Source organism: Hibiscus syriacus, unplaced genomic scaffold (genome assembly GCF_006381635.1).
Source record: "Hibiscus syriacus cultivar Baekdansim isolate YM2019G1 unplaced genomic scaffold, ASM638163v2 tig00110332_pilon, whole genome shotgun sequence".
Classification (NCBI taxonomy): domain Eukaryota; kingdom Viridiplantae; phylum Streptophyta; class Magnoliopsida; order Malvales; family Malvaceae; genus Hibiscus; species Hibiscus syriacus.
This window is the reverse complement of record NW_024062688.1, coordinates 1,757,922-1,778,238: the sequence shown is the minus strand read 5'-3', so window position 1 is coordinate 1,778,238 and position 20,317 is coordinate 1,757,922. Positions and strand designations below refer to the sequence as shown.

Sequence of the window (20,317 nt, the reverse complement as noted above, 5' to 3'; positions counted from 1 at the left end):
TCGCTCTTCCATTCTATGTTTAGCCCAAACAGCAGCTTTTAGAGAGCATTAACATTCGGTTCAGGAGCCTTTACTAAATCCTTTTCAAGACGGGCTATCTTAACTTCAACTCTTTCGACTTCTGCTTGACAACCCTTAGAAGATTTACCACTCCGGCCCCTACTTTTCAGCGAGGGTCTTCAATACGAGATCCTCATAATCTGGTTCATAGCCCCAATACGAGAAATATTCAAATGGACGGGCAACCCTAACAGTCTTTTATTCCTTGAGAATTATAGGTTTATGATCGAAGATACCACCATTCAACGCTACTTGTTCCTTCAAGGGGAAACAACTCAGGAGGGACAACGAGATTAGGAAATTGATCAAGCCTACAAGCTGAGAGAGTCTCCCCTCCTCTGTGCCATGTATATAAGCTACCTAATAAAGGAAGATTAAGTAAACAATTATGATTGATAATTTCTCAAAACACCTTTGCCGCATATTCATTAATCGGAGCCCCCATCTTTTCTTCTTTCGATCTCACTTAGTTGAAATCACCACCCAAGAGGCAAGGGATATTAAGATCGTTAGGATCGTACAGATTCAATAGACCACGTCGGATTCTCTGATAACCTAATAGCCCAACTAACAGTATAAACCTAGAATGAACTGTTTTACTTTCCAGCCTAAAAAAATTGGGGTCCCTTAGAGAGATGAGTCCACCAGCTGCACCCTCAGCCAGGGCAAAAACCAAATTTCCTGGGATTCTACCCCACAATCTGCTAACCAAGTTATGATTAAGCACCGACAGTTTCGACTCTTGAATAAAAATAACTCTAGGTTTGTTAACTCGAATAACCCGATTAACTGCTCTTTCTCACTTCTTCCCAAACCCCTAACGTTCCAAGAAAGAATGCACCAATCCATAAAAACAAAGTCAACTCACTGGGACAAGAAGCTACTCCAATACATTAGCACCTATCTGCAGCTTCTAATTCTTGCAACCGCTTCTATACAACTTCACTGGGAGCATTGGATTCAACGCCCAACAACACAGCTGATATAAATATCTCCTCTGCCTCTGAACTTCTCTTTTCCTTACTTTTAGGAGAGCCACAATTCGTTTTCAGGTTGCACCGGTCTAAATTAGGAACAAACCCAGACTGGATTCCATTGCCATTCTTTGATCGTTTTCCAAAAGACTCATTATTTTTTTCCTTTATGCCTTCTTTTATTTTCCCTCCAATTTAGTTTGTCGAGGTCTGCTCTCAATCCAAAGTTTTTACTCGCATGGAATTGAAAGGTGCCACCAACATTATTACGGATGGTGCTCTTACTAGCCAGTAGCCACAATAAATTGAGGCCCAGCTTGATTCACTTCTCCCGTATCCACTGGCACCTTTTGCAACTTGATTCATTGGAAATGACTAAACTATCTTGCAATACTCCTTGCCCTATGACATTTGGGTCAACAGAATATCACCCGAGATAACATTTGGGGACAAGCTTTCTCGAGCAATTAGTTCATCCTCACCACTGATTCACAGAAGGCGAGGCTTCTTCATTGATGATTTCTAGATTAGTGGGGCCAAAAGGATCTACTTTACATGGAGAGTTGCCCAACGTTTCGCATCCTTGATCTCTAGCTGAATCAAAGTTACACTGAGAACTTGAAATAACCCCTATTATTACCATAGAACAAAGCCGGAAACGAACCTTTAGTGCAACTCCGATCACCAACAAACTCCTCCGTAGACACCCTTATCCAATGAAAGGATCCATTGACAATGATAGCTACCCTCCAGGGATAGATGAGGCATTTTGAACTGCCAGAAGAATCTTAGCAAAGTCAAAACCTTTTAAGCTTATGGTTTCTTTATCCAACTTCAATACTTCACCCCATCTTCCTACTAACTCGGAGAAGAAAGAATCATCCCAAACACTTAGAGGGACATCCTCCAGTTTAACCCAAACTTTAACTTTATGTTTACCTTCATATCTTTCCATGAGCTCAATATCATCAAACAATGGACGGGGCATTTCCTCTCTTCTAGCCCAAAGTATTGCACGGCTTTAAGGAGAATCAAATCTAACCACTACCAGCTGCCCAAACCACGAACATATCATCACTTCTAGACCTTCTGACCTTAACATATGCTGAATAGACTAAATGCTGTACATCATTTTGATGTGGCCTACCAGGCAGCAACCTCTCCATTTCAACTTATGTTTCGGAATAGATATTTGAAAAGGTTTACCATACGTCTGTTTATTTTGCCTAAAGCCCTTAACCACCAAAATGTCATATTTTCTCTTCACTAGGCTCAAGCCTTTCTGTCTCCACTGGCTGTGATGGCGAAGATTGTTATGTTTGGCTTGAAAAATTAGCAAAGTTGAAAGTTAGCAAAGTTGGCATCTTTGTTTGGTAGTTAACTTGTACACATTGGAAAATTCTTTGGTAGGTGACTAACTTATTTTTCATCTTTGGTCACTAAAATATTAGGTTATTTATAAGTTTAGTCCTTAAAACTCAACTATAAATAGGCCTAAGTATTTCATTAGATATCATCTCAAAACAAGTTATCTATTCCTCTTGTTTTCTTCATTCTCTCACTTTGGTAATTCTAAAGAATTCCATTTGTTGTAACATTTGTTGATAGTGAAGTTATCATCCGGTGTGGTGCCCGAGGAGTAGACGATATTCTCGTCGAACCTCATAAATTTGGTGTGTTCTCTCCTTTATTATTTTTTAGTCGGTTTTTTTCATTGTGTTTCAATATTCAATAGTTTGATGGGTTTATCCGCTATGCAACCTTTGGTGGTTTTGATCTTGACATTTTATGTCAATTTTGAAACTACATTCGAGTGGAAAATAACCTGGTTTCCCCAACAATTGGTATCTAGAGCTTCGGTTGAGGTTATCCTGGTGGTCATGTTGCTGAAAAGATACAGTTCGTGCTATTGAATATTGTTCGTTAGAATTAAAATGACAAAATACGGATCAGTTGAGACATCAAGCTCTTCATCCGGACCGGTGAGGAGGATGATGTCAAATGCAAATTTCTCTGTGGAGTTGTTCAATGGATCCGATCATTTTGACATGTGGCAAGGCGAGGTGTTAGACGCTTTATTTCAACAAGTTCTATACATCGCCATTGAGGAAGAAAAGCCCGAATATATGGAGGAGAAAGAATGGGGAACAATCAATCGTTTGACGTGCATCACGATTCGATCTTGTCTTTCCAGGGAGCAGAAGTATGGCTACAAGAACGAGACTTCTGCAAGTAAGATGTGGAAAGCATTGGAGGAAAAATTCCAAAAGAAAAACTTTGAGAATCGTCTCCACATGAAGAAAAGATTGTTCAGATTTGATTATTAACCAGACACCAGTATGAATGAACACATCATTGCGTTCAATGAGTTAGTGTCAGACTTATTGGGCATGGATGAAACCTTCAAAGATGAAGATTTGACTTTGAAGTTGTTGTCATCTCTTCCAGATGAATTTGAGCACCTTGAGACAACGTTACTTCATGGTAAGGATAATGTTACCCTTAAAGATGTAACTGCTGCTTTTAGTTATGAGCTTAGGAAGAAAACCAAGAATGAGAGAAGGTACGAAGCAGCGGAGGCCATGGTGGCAAGAGGTCGCTCGAAAAGTCAAAAGCCAAAGTGGAGAGGGAGATCAAAGTCGAAGTCCAGACTGAGAAAAGATGAATGTGCCTTTTGTCACGAGAAAGGTCATTGGAAGAAAGATTGTCCGAAGCTGAAGAAGAAAGGAAAAGCTGCTCCAGATGGATGCAAATGACTCTGACATATCATTGGTTGCTTCATCAACAACATTTCATTCATATGAATGGATATTAGATTCGGGTTGCACCTATCATATGTCCCCTAATCGGGAGTGGTTCTCTGACTTAGTAGAACTAAATGCAGGAATTGTTTATATGGACAATGACAATGCCTGTAAAACTATTGGGATATGTTCAATTCGATTAAAGAATCAAGATTGATCGACCAGAGTTCTGACTGTTGTCCGATACGTGTCCAGTTTGAAAAAAAATCCCATCTCATTGGGAGCCTTGGAATCCAAAGGCTTAGTAGTCACTATGAGAGATGGAGTTTTAAAAATCACATATGGTGCACTTGTGATGATGAAGGGCATCAGGAAAAATAATTTGTATTACTACCAAGGTAGTACAATTATTGGAGCAGCTGCAGCAGCTTCCGGAGGTGATGATTTGGACGCAACCCAGTTGTGGCATATGAGGTTGGGACGTGCTGGAGAGAAATCCTTGCAAATTCTATCAAAGAAAGGATTATTGAAAGGTGCAAAGGCTTGCAAATTAAACTTTTGCGAGAATTTTGTTATGGGAAAGCAGAAGAGAGTGAAGTTTGGCACAACTATACATAATACAAAAGGTATTGTGGATTATATTCACTCAGATGTATGGGGTCCTTCAAAGACATCGTATTTGGGAGGAAACCGTTATTTTGTAACTTTTGTAGATAACTTTTCCAGAAGAGTTTGGGTGTATCCGATGAAGTCTAAAGATGAAGTGTTTCTAAAGATGAAGTGCTTCAAATTTTCCTAAAATGGAAAAATATGATCGAGAACCAGACTGGTAGAAAGATCAAACGTCTTAGCACGGACAATGGAGGAGAATATAAAAGTGACCCATTCTTTGACGTTTTCCATGAGTATGATATTGTTCGACACTTCACTGTTAGAAATACACCACAACAGAATGGGGTGGCAGAGCGTATGAATCAAACACTATTGGAGAAAGTTCGATGTATGTTGTCTAATGTTGGGTTAGGTAAGGCATTTTGGGCTGAGGCTGTGACATATGCTGGTCATCTCACCAATCGTCTGCTGTCATCAGCTATAAGAGGAAAAATACCATTTGAGGTATGGTCTGGAAAATCTGCTACTAATTATGATTCTTTACATGTATTTGGATCCACTGTCTATTATCATGTGAAGGAATCCAAGCTTGATCCGAGAGCAAAGAATGCTCTATTTATGGGAATCACCCATGGAGTGAAATGATTCCGCCTTTGGTGTTTAGACACCAAGAAGATAATTTGTAGCAGAGATGTTACCTTTGATGAATCTGCCCTAGTAAAGAAGGTAACAAGTGAAGCTGTCCAGACAAGTAGTACTCCGCAGCAGGTGGAGCATACTCCAAAATAGGTGGAGTTTCTGCAGACGATGATCCCAGAAGTTGATGCAGTTGATTCTTCAACTCCAATAGAATAATCAGAAGATGAAGATGTTCAAACCCAAGAACCATTAGAGACACCAGAACCACTTGTAGTTACAAGGCCAATGAGAGAAATTCGTAGACCTGCTCGATTTGTTGATATGGTGGCCTATGCTCTTCCAATTGTTGATTATGATATCCCTATCACTTACCAAGAAGCAATACAAAGCTTGAAAAGTGATAAGTGGAAAAGTGCCATGGATTAAGAAATGTAATCTCTCCAAAAGAACAATACTGGGAAACTGGCACAATTACCGAAAAGTAAAAGAGTAATTGGATGCAAGTGGGTATTTGTAAAGAAAGATGGATCTCATAGCAAGAAAGATGTTCGCTACAAGGCACAGTTGATAGCTAAAGGCTACGCTTAAAAGATGGGAATCGACTACAATGAAGTATTTTCCCCTGTTGTGAAGCATTCCTCCATTAGAATATTGTTGGCCTTGGTAGCACAGTTGAATTTGGAGCTAGCTTAACTTGATGTAAATACGTATTTCTTGCAAGGTGATTTAGAAGAGAAGATCTATATGACTCAGCCAGAAGGATACAAAGATGGTGGTTGTGAGAAATGGGTTTGTAAGCTGAACAAATCGCTATATGGATTGAAGCAATCTCTGAGACAGTTGTACAAGCGATTTGATAGCTTTATGAGGAGGCAAAAGTACACTAGAAGCAAATATGATCATTGTGTGTATTTGCAAAAGCTCAAAGATAGATCTTTCATTTATCTTCTCTTGTACGTTGACGATATGTTGATCGTTTCGAAGAGTCAAAAGGAGATAGACAAATTAAAGGCTCAGTTGAATCAAGAGTTTGAGATGAAAGATCTATATGAGGCCAAGAAAATTCTTGGTATGGAGATAAGCAGAGATAGACAGAGAGGGAAATTTTATTTAACATAGAAGCAGTATCTGAGAAAGGTATTACAATGTTTTGGCATGAATGAAAATACCAAACATGTAAGTATCCACTGGCTTCTCATTTGAAACTTAGTTCTCAATTATCTCCTAAAACTAACGAAGAACAAGAGTATATGGCAAAATTTCCATATGTTAATGCAATTGGGAGCTTGATGTATGCAACACTGTGTACGCGTCCTGACATTTCACAAGCAGTTGGAGTTGTGAGAGTGTACATGCATGATCCTGGAGAAGGACATTGGCAAGCTGTGAAATTGATTCTACGGTATCTCCAACAAACCGTGGATGTTGGTTTAGTTTTTAAACAAGATGAAACACTTGGTCAGTGTGTGGTTGGATATGTTGATTCCGAATATGCTGGTGATTTGGATAAGCGTCGATCAACTACTGGGTATTTGTTTACTCTTGCTAAAGCTCCAATAAGTTGGAAGTCTACTTTGCAATCTACGGTGGCTTTGTCTACTATAGAGGCAGAATACATGGTAGTTTTAGAAGCTGTGAAGGAAGCAATTTGGCTTAACAGGTTGATGAAAGACTTGGGAGTTGTTCAAAGTCATATTAATCTCTATTGTGACAGTCAGAGCGCTATTAACTTAGCGAAAAATCAAGTCTACCATTCAAGGACTAAGCATATCGACTTGAGGTATCACTTTCTGCGAAAGATCTTTGAAGAATGAAAGATTCTACTTCAGAAAATTGCGACATCAGAAAATCCTGCAGATATGATGACCAAGGTGGTAACAGTAATCAAGTTCAATCATTGTTTGAACTTGATTAACATCCTGAAAGTTTGAGCACCTTCGGTGTATGGCGTTTGTGAGCGCAATTAGAGGCACTACATTAAAAGAGCTTCATGAAATTTGGGGAGTTAAAGAAATTGAGTAGACTTGGTAATTTCAAGCCAATGTGGAGATTTGTTATGTTTGGCTTGAAAAATTAGCAAATTTGAAAGTTGATATCTTTGGTTGGTGGCTAACTTGTACACATCGAAAAATTCTTTGGTAGGTGGCCAACTTATTTTTCATCTTTGGTTCATAAAATATTAGGTTATTTATAAGTTTAGTCCTTAAAACTCAACTATAAATAGGCCTAAGTATTTCATTAGAAATCATCACAAAACAAGTTCTCTCTTCCTCTTGTTTTCTTCGTTCTCTCACTTTGAGAATTCTAAAGAATTCCATTTGTTGTAATATTTGTTGATAGTGAAGTTATCATCCGGTGTGGTGCCCGAGGAGTAGACGATATTCTCGTCGAACCTCGCAAATTTAGTGTGTTCTCTCTTTTATTATTTTTTATTCGGTTTTTTCATTGTGTTTCAATATTCAATAGTTTGACGGGTTTATTCGCTGTGCAACCTTTGATAGTTTTGATCTTGACATTTTAGGTCAATTTTAAAACTAGAAGTAACCCGGTTTCCTAACAAAGATAACTGAGATATACCCTTTTGTACTATCTCTGTCCCCATCAAAGTCTCTTTGAAAGTTCTAGAGTCTCTCAACGTCGAGGATGATGGCTTCCTTTTGATCGGAGACTTAATGATTCTAGTTTGGGACACACCACTATTTTCTTTTTCACGAAAAAATCTAATGTGTGAACCGTCCATTAATCTACCATTCCCTTTCTTGACCGTTTCCTGTGCACCTGCCTCACTTTTAAATCTTATAAAAGCAAACTTATAAAGCTTTTCTCTTCTCCTCGGACTGTTAAACGCAATAAACAAGTCTGTCACATTTCCATACCCCTGGAAAGCTTCCTTCAAGGTAAGAGTATGTATCCTTTTGCTGACGTTTTCCACGAACACAATATAGCCTAAGCGGCCGATGCTGATTGATCAAAGGTTGCTCCGGTCTCCTCCTCCTCCATATCTCCTGCTCACTCTGCCACTCGCTTAATTATCACACAACTAATTTACGAAAACCTTTAATGTTTTCATTGTACCTTTTTTGTGGTTGGATTAGAGTTAAAAAAATGCAATATTTCTTTACTGTAAAGAAGTTTATCAATTTTTTAAATTTAATTTATATTTGAATAAAAATAGAAATACTTTGTCAAGGTATTTTATTCATTTATTTTGAATAATATGATATAATTATAAAATAATATATGTTCAAAATCTTTTTAATCATTAATAATGCATACATTTTACAAATATTATTGTTTAAGATTTAAATCTCTAAGAAAAATAACATCCTTTTTATATATTGAGACAAATCAATAAATTAAAATGTTTTTTTTAAAAATCAATAAAATTAAAATATAATGATAAAATTTAGTATGAACTTACTGGGTGAATTTGAGAGTCCTTGAATAAAATATCATGAACTAAAGATCATATTTGGGCTTCAATATTGTTGTCGGCATTATTATTTTCTATGAAAAATGTATAAGGTCAAAAGACAGACAGCTAGTGGATGTCCACAAGTGATTGGCACACTTAAATTACAAGTAAACCCCCTCATGTTAAAGTAAAGTGGCAAAATCGCAAATAAATCCAAACCCCAATGGCTTTCTCTTAACAACAATCACTTATAATCCAAAAAACGTCCCCTGCTTTCCACTCCCTTCGCGAACAGACACCCACAAAAAAGAAGCCGATAATGGGAAGCTCTAGATTCCCCTTCTGTTTCCTCGCGATTTGTGCAATCCTTTCCGTCCACGTGGCGCATTCAGCTTCGTCTCCCACCCTCTATTTCGGCGGCGACAATTTCCTCCCGATCAAATCGGAGTGCAGCGGATCAATCGCGGAGTGCCTGATGGTGGGCAACGAGGAATCATCGGACTTCGACGCTGAGTTCGCCATGGGATCCGAGATCTACAGGCGCATTTTAGCTAGGACCCGTTACATTAGCTACGGTGCGCTGAGGAGGAACACGGTTCCATGCTCACGACGTGGAGCGTCGTATTATAATTGCCGACCGGGAGCCCAGGCGAATCCTTACTCACGTGGGTGTAGTAGAATTACGCGATGTCGGCGTTAGATTTATTTATTTAATTTTATGTCCTTTTTACTAAAAATAAATAAATTCTGTTGCCTGTCTAATTTTAAAGATGTAATATTTTCTTCTATTTCTTCCTACATTTGATTCATAAATAATTTTGTGTATTGCTGTGGATTGTTGGGTTCCTTTTTTTTTTATCAACCATAGGTATATCTTTTCGAGTGAAACAAATAAATATAATAGGGGTTATATTTAAGTTGCTAATATAATAACGTAATTAATTATACTATCTTTAAATATATTGTATATTTATATTGTTTTTCAATTTTAGCTTATTTTTGTGGCACCAAAATTTTCAATTTTTTTCTTATGAATATTTAGCTATCATATTTGAAAGGGTAGAATCCGGTTTACATGAACATACATATTTAATTTTCTAAAATTTTATGATATATTTAACGAATTAATATATTTCAATCAGACCTCCAACTCCAAACTAACCTTTAAAACATGAAATATATCCGTATTAAATATATACTCCTATCTTTAGGTTTAATTATCGGTATCCAATCGACATAATATCTTATCTCGCTAAATTAACTTATTGATAACATATACTCGTATAAATAAGTATGACATCTCAAATGTCTATGAGAAAAACAAAGCAAAAATAAATAACTATCTACAGAAGTTGAAATCAAGACCTTTGCACTATTTTTCTCTTTTTTATGCTTAGATATTATAACAAAATTTGGATACTTTATTAATCTAATTACTTGGTGGATAACCTGAAACATAATGAGATTCCTCGAGCATGAACTCGTCTACCAAACTAGTATTTTCTATATATAAACCAATTCCACTTTTCAGGTATATGTTAATAAGACAGCTCATCACAATCATAAAATTACCATAGACTTAAACTACTAATGTCAATAATGTTTAGATAGGCTTAACCATATTATATTGAAATAGAAATTAGAGGAGACATTAGGCAAAAATATGATGTATATGTGTATGTAACTGGTTTGCCATGTGAGAAAAGATAGTGACCAAAAGAAACACAGGGTCTAGAAATACCGTGCTGCGAAGTCGGATTTAAACCACTAGGGATCTTTCGGAGACTTAGAATCCTCCTTTGGCCCAGAAGGAGACTTATCTGCATCCATCTCTGTTCGGAGATCATTGACGCTTTGCTCTAGATCATCTATCTTGCTGCCCATATCATCAAGTGCATTAAAGTCAAGGAAATCAGAAAATGCTTGCAATTTAGAGCATGGATATATGCATCCCATTCAGATTAATTGCTTCATTTTGGCTTGAGAAGCACCTAAAGAACAAGGTTAACTGAAATGGAATGAAATGAAATTTGGCAACCACCCATGGCTACTTTCCCCAACAAAAAAGGTTTCCATTTTGCTTGTTGCAAAGCGAATTCTTTAACAAAACGACAACTATTCTTTTTGATGAAGAAACTCATCCCCTCAGGTTTAACTAGATAATAATAAAAAGGATATTCTTGGTAATGATGGAGTCAGATATTGTTTGGAACCTTGATTGCTGCAATATGTAATAACAGAGCCAAATTAGCTAAATCTGCTTAAAGTTCATGAATTCCATATATAATCTAAAACCAGTTCAAAATAAAACCTCACCATCTGTTCAAGTAGATTCTGGACCTGAAAAATAATTAGTTCAGTATAATCTGGATGACAATGAATTAAACCACAGAACCGTAACGTTGAATTTTTTTTGAAACATAACATAATGATATCTCCATGAAGCAACCCATTCTATTTGAGTGCAATGTTCGGAATACACCAAAATTTGTGTGCTCTGAATAACCATGAAGAGAAGCAAACAATCATAAGCCTATCTGCAATATATGAACTTGATAAGTAACTTACAAAAGCTGCCATATCCGCATTGTCTAGTTTCTTTTCTCCAGAATCACTGCCATCCTGCTAACTGAAAGAAAAAAATGAAAACTATACAACACAAAATGCTATCAAGAGTTTCATTATCAGACACCATATAAAATCAAAACACATGATATTTGCTGAAGAAAGCAAAATTTTCTTCCATGAATAAGTTCAAGCCTAAAATTGATGATGGGATATCAACCAATGTTACTTGGACTCGGGTCTGAAGACAAATATGGTTATGTTTAATCTTTTTTCAAGTTTCTTCATGCATTTGGAGAGTAACATAGAATTATAACTTGATTAGACCCCAGAAGTAATCACTAGTTAAACCTAAAATTAAATGCCACTGCAACACAAAAATAATTAAAACCAGGACTACATTTAAACAATTTTTTCGATCGTTAAATTCAAGCTGCATTAACAAGCCGAAGAACGAGACATAATGTTATGAACAGGTCAGTTTCCACATAGTTTTAGTATTTGAATCTAATACGCGGATTCATTATCCCAAGCATTCCGAAACATTTATTGATCGTAAACAATCCTCCATTTCACATTTCTTATTTTGAGAAATAGATTACAATAGAACGGATCAGATCCAATGACGGGAAAACTCAAAACCCTAATCTAATAATGTACTTTGGATAATTACAAAATTAATGAAAACAAGGATTAGATTAAATTTAAGTAAAAAAATAGAGAAAATAATTCAATTGTGGAAAATGAAACATACCATTCTCAGAAATTTGTTGGAAGAAAGGCAATGGGTAACTGTTTGGGAGAGAGTGACTGAGACAGTGAAGCGCCAAGATGACTATAAGATTTGTGGAACTGGAATTACGATTTTCTCCCACTTTTTGCGCCGATTACATCAATGAGATATGATTGTCCAAGGATATTTTTGTACACATAAATAAATTAAAATGTATTTTCTTTTACTTAATTATAATTTAAAGATTTAATTAAAAAATAAATGTTTAAATTATATTTTTTAATTTACAATTTGAAAATGCTTCCGTAATGGAAAAGTTGGTTCTATACTAACCTCACAGGTTTAAATTTTTAATTTTTATTGCGAAAAATTATTTTTGAAGTGAAACTATTATTTTATTCTCAATTATTTAATTTTAATTAATTTTTAAATCAATAGACATACATGTATAATTATTTATTATTTATTATTTATTAATGCTTAAATTGATTGTCATATATAAACTAACAGAACTTTAAAGATTTTTTACTATAAGTACATATATTATTTTTTCGACAAAAATAAATTTCTAAATTATCACTTCGTAATAATTTTTAGTCTACATGTTAAAAATATTGATAACATATTTTTTTAACGAAACATTTCATATATAAAATATTATTACTAAGAAAAAAATATTATATTTCTAATTTACAACATAATGTCTAAAATATACATTTTATCTTTTTGAAATTATCTTTTAACATTAATCTTAAACAATTAAATTTTTAATTACACTTTTCAAAAATACATTTTAAAGTATTTTTAAATCACTTTTCAAAAGTAGTATAAAATAATGTTTAATTTATAAAAACCGTGAACTCATTAAGTGACTTCGCTGATAAAAGAAAATGATATTCTCCCTTGAGGTCTTGAGTTCGAACAGTTGCGTTTGAAGGGTGTGTATGTTATCAATTAATTAAGAAAATGTTGAACATATATTACTTTACAATCACCCTAAATTATTAAAATTACTAATAATTGTTATATAATGTTTTGATCTTAAATGTAAATATCTTGACTATAAGATGATTGGTGTCTGACATATGATGACAATAATTGTTTGTAGGATGATTCACACAAAATAATTACAAGCATTGAATGTTTGTTTCTAATAAATTATGTGAAATTGTCATATATCTCATCGTGGGATTGTTGTCATCTAAGGATTACGAGGATTACGAGGCTCCAGATGGATCCCGGGTAAAGGTGATTTTCGGATAACATTTCTAGATGATGTCTATAAAGATGGTATAACATTTGTCCCCTTAATCGAGAAACTATTATAAATTAGTATGATTCGATATTGGTAGAGAATATATCCTATATATGTTGATTTTATCCAATAACAGAGTTATTTCTGTGCTATCATTTTAAAGATAGAAGTAGCTCATTTCTCTTTTTAAAAAAGATCGGTCAATAGGCGGGATCGTCTTTGCATTGACAAAGACATCTCAATGCTTATGTTCAAATGGAGGATAATAGTCCTGAGTATGTCAATAAAGGATATGATGCGGAGGTAGCTTGATGCTATTTAATGGTAATTAATAATTTATTACTGCGGAAGGTAGACATCAGAGGTGAATATTCGATCGAGTTGAGTAAAAAAATTTCGAGTCATGCGAGTTGACGAGTCGCATTTTACAACTTGAACTTCACTTTAATTTTTTTTGAGCTGAGTTGAGTTTAAGAAATTCGAGTTGAGTTATTCGAGTTTCTATATTAATTTCATTATAATTATTTATAGTATTATGACAAGGATTTTTTCCAATTTTTTGACTTTATCTAACCATATAAGATATATATATATTATATTATTTTCACGTTAAAATGTTATTTAATCTATCAAATACAATCTAAAATTATGAAATATATTCATAATATTATATTTTAAAGAAAGGATTTTGAGGGTAAAATATTGATGAAAGTACAAAGGAGTCAATGAATTGACGGGAAGACAAAATATACAAACAATTATAGTCAAAAGAGCAAATTGAGTTAAATGCAAAGTTAAGAGACTAAATAAAAAGAGAGATATATTACATTTTTAGTAAAAAAAAAGTAAGAATTGAAGTTATATAGGTATTCTATTGTGATATATGAGCATGTTATTCAAATTTAATAAAAACAAATTTAAAATAATGATGAATTGAAGAAATAAGGAAATAATGAAAAATTGAGAGACTAAATTAGAAAATAAAAAGTTTGTTATCATAAAGAGGAATTGAACGTACATATGTATTCTACAATAGTTTAGGAGCATGTGGTTCAAAGTTGATAAAAAATGGACTTAAAATAAAGGATGGATTGAAGAAATAATGAAATTATAAAAAAATTGAGGAACTAAATTGAAAATTTGTTATCAAAAAGAAGATTGAAAGTACATATGTATTATACGATGATTTAGGAGCATGTAGTTCAAAGTTGATAAAAATTGGGTTTAAAATAAAAATTGGGTTTAAAATAAAAGATGAAATGAAGAAATAATGAAATTATAAAAAAATAGGGATTAAATTAAAAAATAAAAAATTTGTTACCAAAAAGAGGAATTAAAAGTACATATGCATTCTACGATGGTTTATAAGCATATAGTTTAAATTTGAAAAAAATACTTAAAATAAAGGATGAATTGAATAAATAAGAAAATTATAAAAAAAATTGAGGGATTTAGTCAAATTTTTAGTTTGTCGAGTAATTCAAAATTTTAAAATTTTAGCTCGATTTGAATTTAAAAATCGAATTGATAATTCGAATTGACTCGAATAACTCGACTTAAATAACTTAATTTTTTTTTAAAAAAATTGAATTGAATTGAATTTTGCTTATCCTAAAAGATATCTCAACTCTTTTGCCAAGAGAAAAGGCAATTTATCATATCCCAAGTGGACAACCTTACGCTAATAAAATAGGTATGTGCCTCTTAACATTTTTTTAAATTTTACGTTTTTGTTTTATTTTAGTCATATATCATTAAAAAATAAATAAAATTATTAGTATGATAATTTTTTATTTTTTAATGATGACATAATATTATTTTATAATGATAAGTCATCATTATTATTAATTTCTTAATTACGGTCTATCAAGAATAATGATAGGTATGATATTTTAAAAATATATTTTGATGATTAAAATATAATCATAAAAAACATGTGAGCGACTAAATATTTAATTTATGTTTTTTTTATAAATCTGCTAGGAGGCGTACGTTTCCAAAACATAAACCTAGAAAACGCAGCGTTCCAAAGTTGATTCCTTTTTGTCCATCGAAAGCAATAACGGTTATTTCCTTTGCAATTCCTCAAAATTTCCATATATATGTTCTTCCGCATTCTCCCCTTTATTTTCTGAAAATTTCTTGGCTTGTTTTAGTTTTAAGAAGAAAAATCCGATCCTTGATTTTGCTTTGAAGTATTTCGTCTTTTAAATTCTGGGTTTCAATGTTTTCACTTTAAAAGCACTTGTCCTGGGTTATAACATTAAAAAAAAACCCTAATCTCTCAAATCTAGTTTCATAGTTTTCGTTAAACGGGTATTCTGATTTTAGGGTTTAAAGTTTGTGAATTTCGTCAATGGGTGCTTTAGCAAGCAACCGTAAACGCGGGGGAGATGAATACTTCAATTCCATTTTCAACTACAAAAAGAAACCCCCGTATTCAAATTCTCTGGGTTACCAGTTTTGCAAAAAATCTAGATTGTCTTTGATAAATTAAAGCCTGGAAAAAGAAAATTTTCCTTCCAACAGCACTGTCTCTAGAATCTCTCGTTACCCAGAACCTAAGGTACCTTTCCCTAGAGGAGCAGTCCACGCTCCTGTCAGACATCTAAAATTTGGGTTACCCGCTTCACATCACAAACAGGATTTGATTGAAAGTGATTTAGGGAATCTCTTGATTTGTAGATTCAGTAATGTGAAAAGGCAAGCTTGGGATACTTAGAGCCATTTTAAGAAGGAAAAAGAAGTGATTTTTGTGGAGGATGATGAGAAGGAAGGAAAAGGGACGGTTGAAGATGATCTTATTGTTGAAGAAGTGGAGGTTATTGAGAAAGGGAAGGATAATGTGGAAGAAGTTAGGCATTTTCGGCTATCGTCTTCATCGGCAGTTACTGAGTTGAATAATGGGAATTTGAGAGTGGAGAGTCCGTTGGATATGTCGTATATGAGCGAGAAAGGGATGAAGACACTTTTGTTAAAAGAGAAGCTGCCGGATCTAAAGAGTGTAGATGTCGAACTATGCGAGGATTGCATCTTTGGCAAACAAAAGAAAGTGAGTTTTGCAAAGATTGGCAAGACACCCAAGGCTGAAAAGTTAGAGTTGGTTCATAATGATGTATGAGGACCATCTCCAGTTCCATCTCTTGCAGGCTCATTATATTATGTCACATTCATCGATGATTCTACGAGGAAGGCGTGTGTTTATTTTCTGAAGAAGAAATCAGAAGTCTTTGATACTTTCAGAAAATAGAAAGCCATGGTAGAAAATGAGACTGGTTTGAAAGTCAAGCGGTTGAGGTCTGATAATGGAGGAGAGTACAAAAATAGAAGATTCAGATATTTCTGTGCAAACAATGGGATCAAGATGGAGACAACAGTTCCCACGACACCGCAGCATAATGGCGTAGCAGAGCTCATGAACAGAACTCTGAATGAACGTGCCAGAAGCATGAGGATACATTCTGGATTGCCCAAATTTCTATGGGCTAAAGCTATTAACACTACAGCTTACCTGATCAACCGTGGGCCTTCAATTCCTTTGGATGGCAGAATACCAGAGGAAGTTTGGAGTAAGAAAAAAATAAATCTTTCACACTTAAGAGTGTTTGGTTGTATTTCTTATGTACACAAAGATTCTGCTGAAAGAAATAAACTTGATGCCAAGTCCAACAAATGCGTCTTTATTGGTTATGGTGGTGATGAGTTCGGTTACCGATTTTGGGACTATGAAAATCGAAAGATCATTAGAAACAGAGATGTCTTTTTTAATGAGAATGTGATGTAAAAAGAGAGGTCATCTGTAGAATCAAGTAGCTCCAATACCGAAGCTGAAACAAAAGAATTTGTTGAGTTCGAGGAGATTTTTAGAAATGATGTTCATATAAATCCTGAAATAGTTCAAGAAGAACCAGGCACACCAGAACTGAGACGCTCCTCCAGAATTCCTAAACCAATCCAACATTATTCTCCTTCTTTGCACTACTTGTTGCTAACTGACAATGGTTAACTAGAGTGCTATGATGAAGCAAAGAAAGTGGAGGATTTAGTCAAGTGGGAGTCTTCCATGAAAGATGAGATAGACTCACTTATGTCAAATCAAACGTGGGAATTAGCTGAATTACCACCAGGCAAGAAAGCGCTCCATAACAAGTGGATTTACATGATCAAAGAAGAGCACGATGGGAGTAAACGCTACAAAGCAAGATTGGTTGTGAAAGGTTTTTCAACAAAAAGAAGGTATTGACTAAAATGAAATTTTCTCTCCAGTCGTAAAACTGTCTACAATCAGACTGATGTTGAAAATTGTAGCTGCAGAGAATTTACATCTTGAGCAGTTAGATGTAAAGACAACTTTCCTTCAAGGTGATTTGGAGGAAGAAATCTATATGAGGCAGCCAGAAGGCTTCATAGAGGCATGCAAGAAAAACCTGGTATGCAGGTTGAAGAAGAGCTTGTATGGTTTAAAACAAGCTCCTAGACAGTGATACAAGAAGTTTGATAGTTTCATGAGTAGTAGTGGTTTTACTAGATGCCAAGCAGATCATTGTTACTACATCAAGATGTTCGAAAATAGCTTCATTATTTTATTGTTGTACGTTGATGACATGCTCGTTGCAGGCTTAGACATGCAAGAGAAAAGTGTCGAAGCAGTTTGCTATGAAGGATCTGGGCGTTGCGAAGCAGATTCTTGGGATGAGGATTAAGAGAGACACAAAGTCAGGGATTTTGATGTTATCACAGGCTGAGTACATCAACAAAGTACTCTCCAGGTTCAACATGCAAGATGCTAAACCAGTAAGTACACCTTTAGGTGTTCATTTTAGACTCTCCAAAGAACAGTCACCATAGACGGAGGAAGAACGTGCACACATGGAGAAGGTGTCGTATGCCTCAGCAATTGGAAGCCTGCTGTATGCCATGGTTTGTACCAGACCAGATATTGCTTATGCAGTGGGAGCTGTTAGCAGGTACATGAATAATCCAGGCAAGGTACACTGGGAAGCAGTCAAATGGATCCTCAGATATCTGTGGGGTACCACAAACAAAGCACTTTGTTTCAAAGGTGGAGATATGATACTATCAGACTATGTAGATGCTGACTTAGCCGAAAATGTTGACATCAGAAGGAGCACTACATGGTATATCTATACTCTAGGAGGAACCGCGGTGAGTTGGGTTTCTCAACTATAGAAGATAGTTGCTATCTCCACAACTGAAGCATAATATGTCACTGTTACGGAAGCCAGCAAGGAGATGGTTTGACTCCAAAGTTTCTTGGAAGAGTTAGGCAAGAAACAAGAAAACAATATCTTGTATTGTGACAGTTTTAGTGTTATTCATCTAGCAAAGAATCCGTCTTTTCATTCTAGGACGAAGCATATACAATTGAGATATCATTTTATCCGGTCTCTTATGGAAGATGGGATTTTGAAGCTTGAAAAGATTAGTGGAGCTCAAAATCCAGCAGACATGTTGACAAAGACGGTGACCACAGACAAATTGAAGTTGTATTCAGCTTCAGTTGGCATGCTAGAATAACAAGACTAGAAATGTTTCTGCATTGATCGAGGTGTGAAGAAAGATTAAAATCAGTCTTCAAATGGGAGATTGTTGGAAAGTCAGCAATGGGTGGCCACCAAATGTGGCAAGTTAGGCACTGAATGGTGCATTTAATTTTTGTTAAAAAAATGGTAAAAGGCATAAGTGCATTTTAGTCATTGCACTTTAGGGTATTTACAAGATTAGTCCTTAAGCTTCAACTATAAATACCCTAACCCATTTAGCTTCAAAATCATCCCAAAAATCATTTCTTTCTCCCAATACTAGAGAGCTTTCTTGTGAGTAGTAAGTGTTTTATAAACACCTTTAAATTTTCTCTCTTAGTAAAAGATCTGCAGCAGTCCGGAGACGTAGGCACAATTGGCTGAACTCCGTTATCAATTTTTTGAGTATTATTTTTCTATTTTTATTTCGTATTCTCACTAATCTGGTTATAGGGAAATTACTTGTTACTCGTTTATTTCCCAATAGGTCCGACAACAATAGCACTAGTGCACCTCAGTACCTCACTACGTCCGATGAGAGGGGACAACCCACAGGCCAATTAAACTTGCACCATAAGCCAATTTAAGACAAAGTAGTATTATAGATTGACTCTTCACACAGAGGCTTGTTATTAAAAATCACATCATTTCTACCCAACCATAAAAACCAAATGAAAAAAAAACTACATGTAAATTTGCTTACCGATACGGTTCGAAGGCGAATTTACCTATGCTATAAGGAGCGATTTGAAATCACCTGGTCAGACAAAGCAAATGTTCCACTCAGAATCCCACCTTTGTCACATTCTCCAAGCCACTATCCAATGACAGAATAAATGGTTTGAGGTTTCAGATGTTTTTTTACATAGCACACAAATCGTTGCGTCCACATTGCCAACACCACGCTTAACGAGTTCCACGAGAGAAGGGATCCTCTGCAAGGCAACCCTCCAATCAAATGCTTCAACTTTGACAGGGGCTAAATTCACCCAAGCTAGTTTCTAAAATTTATCCGACCTGGCAGTTTCTTCAACAAGGGAGCCATAGAAAGAACTTAGGGAATACAACCCAGTTGAGGAACCAACCCACCGCAATTTATTAGAATCACAACTTCTCATGGCAGCTCTATCGATCGTAGCCATGAATCCATCCTAAATGTTTAACTCCCACTCAAAAAGAAGTCTTCTAATTCCAATATTCCAAATCCAAAGGTCGTTTACCTTAGTACCGAATTCGATAACCTTCCCTGATTTTTTTTCAATTATTAGATTTAATTTAATGGTTTAAAGTGTTATTATACTTCCCAAATGCTTTTATTTATTTTTATTAATATGTGATTAATGTAGTTTTTTAACTATCATAATTGTTTAATTTGTGCCTAAATATCCTTTCTTTGAATCTTCACCTAGTTATTTTTTTTACAATAACTATATCATAATATATATACAGAATATTATAATTTAAATTTTAAACATAAATTTTGGCCCTTTTTTTTTGGGTGTAAGACCTAATTTCAATTCATTTTAATCTTACCCTTTTTTGGTTTAATTTCCTTTTAATTAGATAGTGACATAATTAATTTTATTGAATTAAATACAATAAAATTAATTATTAATAAAAAATTATTGTTAAAAATAATTAATAAAAATTAGATATATAATCATACTAATTTTATGGCCTTTTTCCCAAAAAATCACCGGTGACCGGTATATTTACCGATCTAACACCGGTCAGACTATATTTCTCGATATAACACCCTTTGCAGTAAAGCACGTCC

At 34.8% G+C, this 20,317-nt stretch overlaps 1 protein-coding gene, 1 long non-coding RNA gene and 1 pseudogene across 2 annotated transcripts; 2 read left to right on the top strand and 1 right to left on the bottom strand.

Moving 5' to 3' along the window:
• Positions 1-8,738: 8,738 nt before the first annotated feature.
• On the top strand, positions 8,739-9,242 carry LOC120119826 (protein RALF-like 33). The gene has a single exon (XM_039139629.1). The coding sequence runs from the start codon at positions 8,764-8,766 to the stop codon at positions 9,142-9,144; it is 381 nt and encodes a 126-aa protein (XP_038995560.1). The 5' UTR covers positions 8,739-8,763; the 3' UTR covers positions 9,145-9,242.
• Positions 9,243-10,622: 1,380 nt separating this feature from the next.
• On the bottom strand, positions 10,623-11,069 carry LOC120119980. Its single transcript, XR_005515875.1, has 3 exons — positions 11,013-11,069; positions 10,761-10,784; positions 10,623-10,665 (listed from the first exon to the last, which is right to left on the bottom strand). It is a non-coding gene; the product is annotated as an uncharacterized LOC120119980 (long non-coding RNA).
• A 4,039-nt stretch (positions 11,070-15,108) lies between these two features.
• On the top strand, positions 15,109-19,127 carry LOC120119222 (annotated as a pseudogene).
• The last annotated feature ends 1,190 nt before the right edge of the window (positions 19,128-20,317 follow it).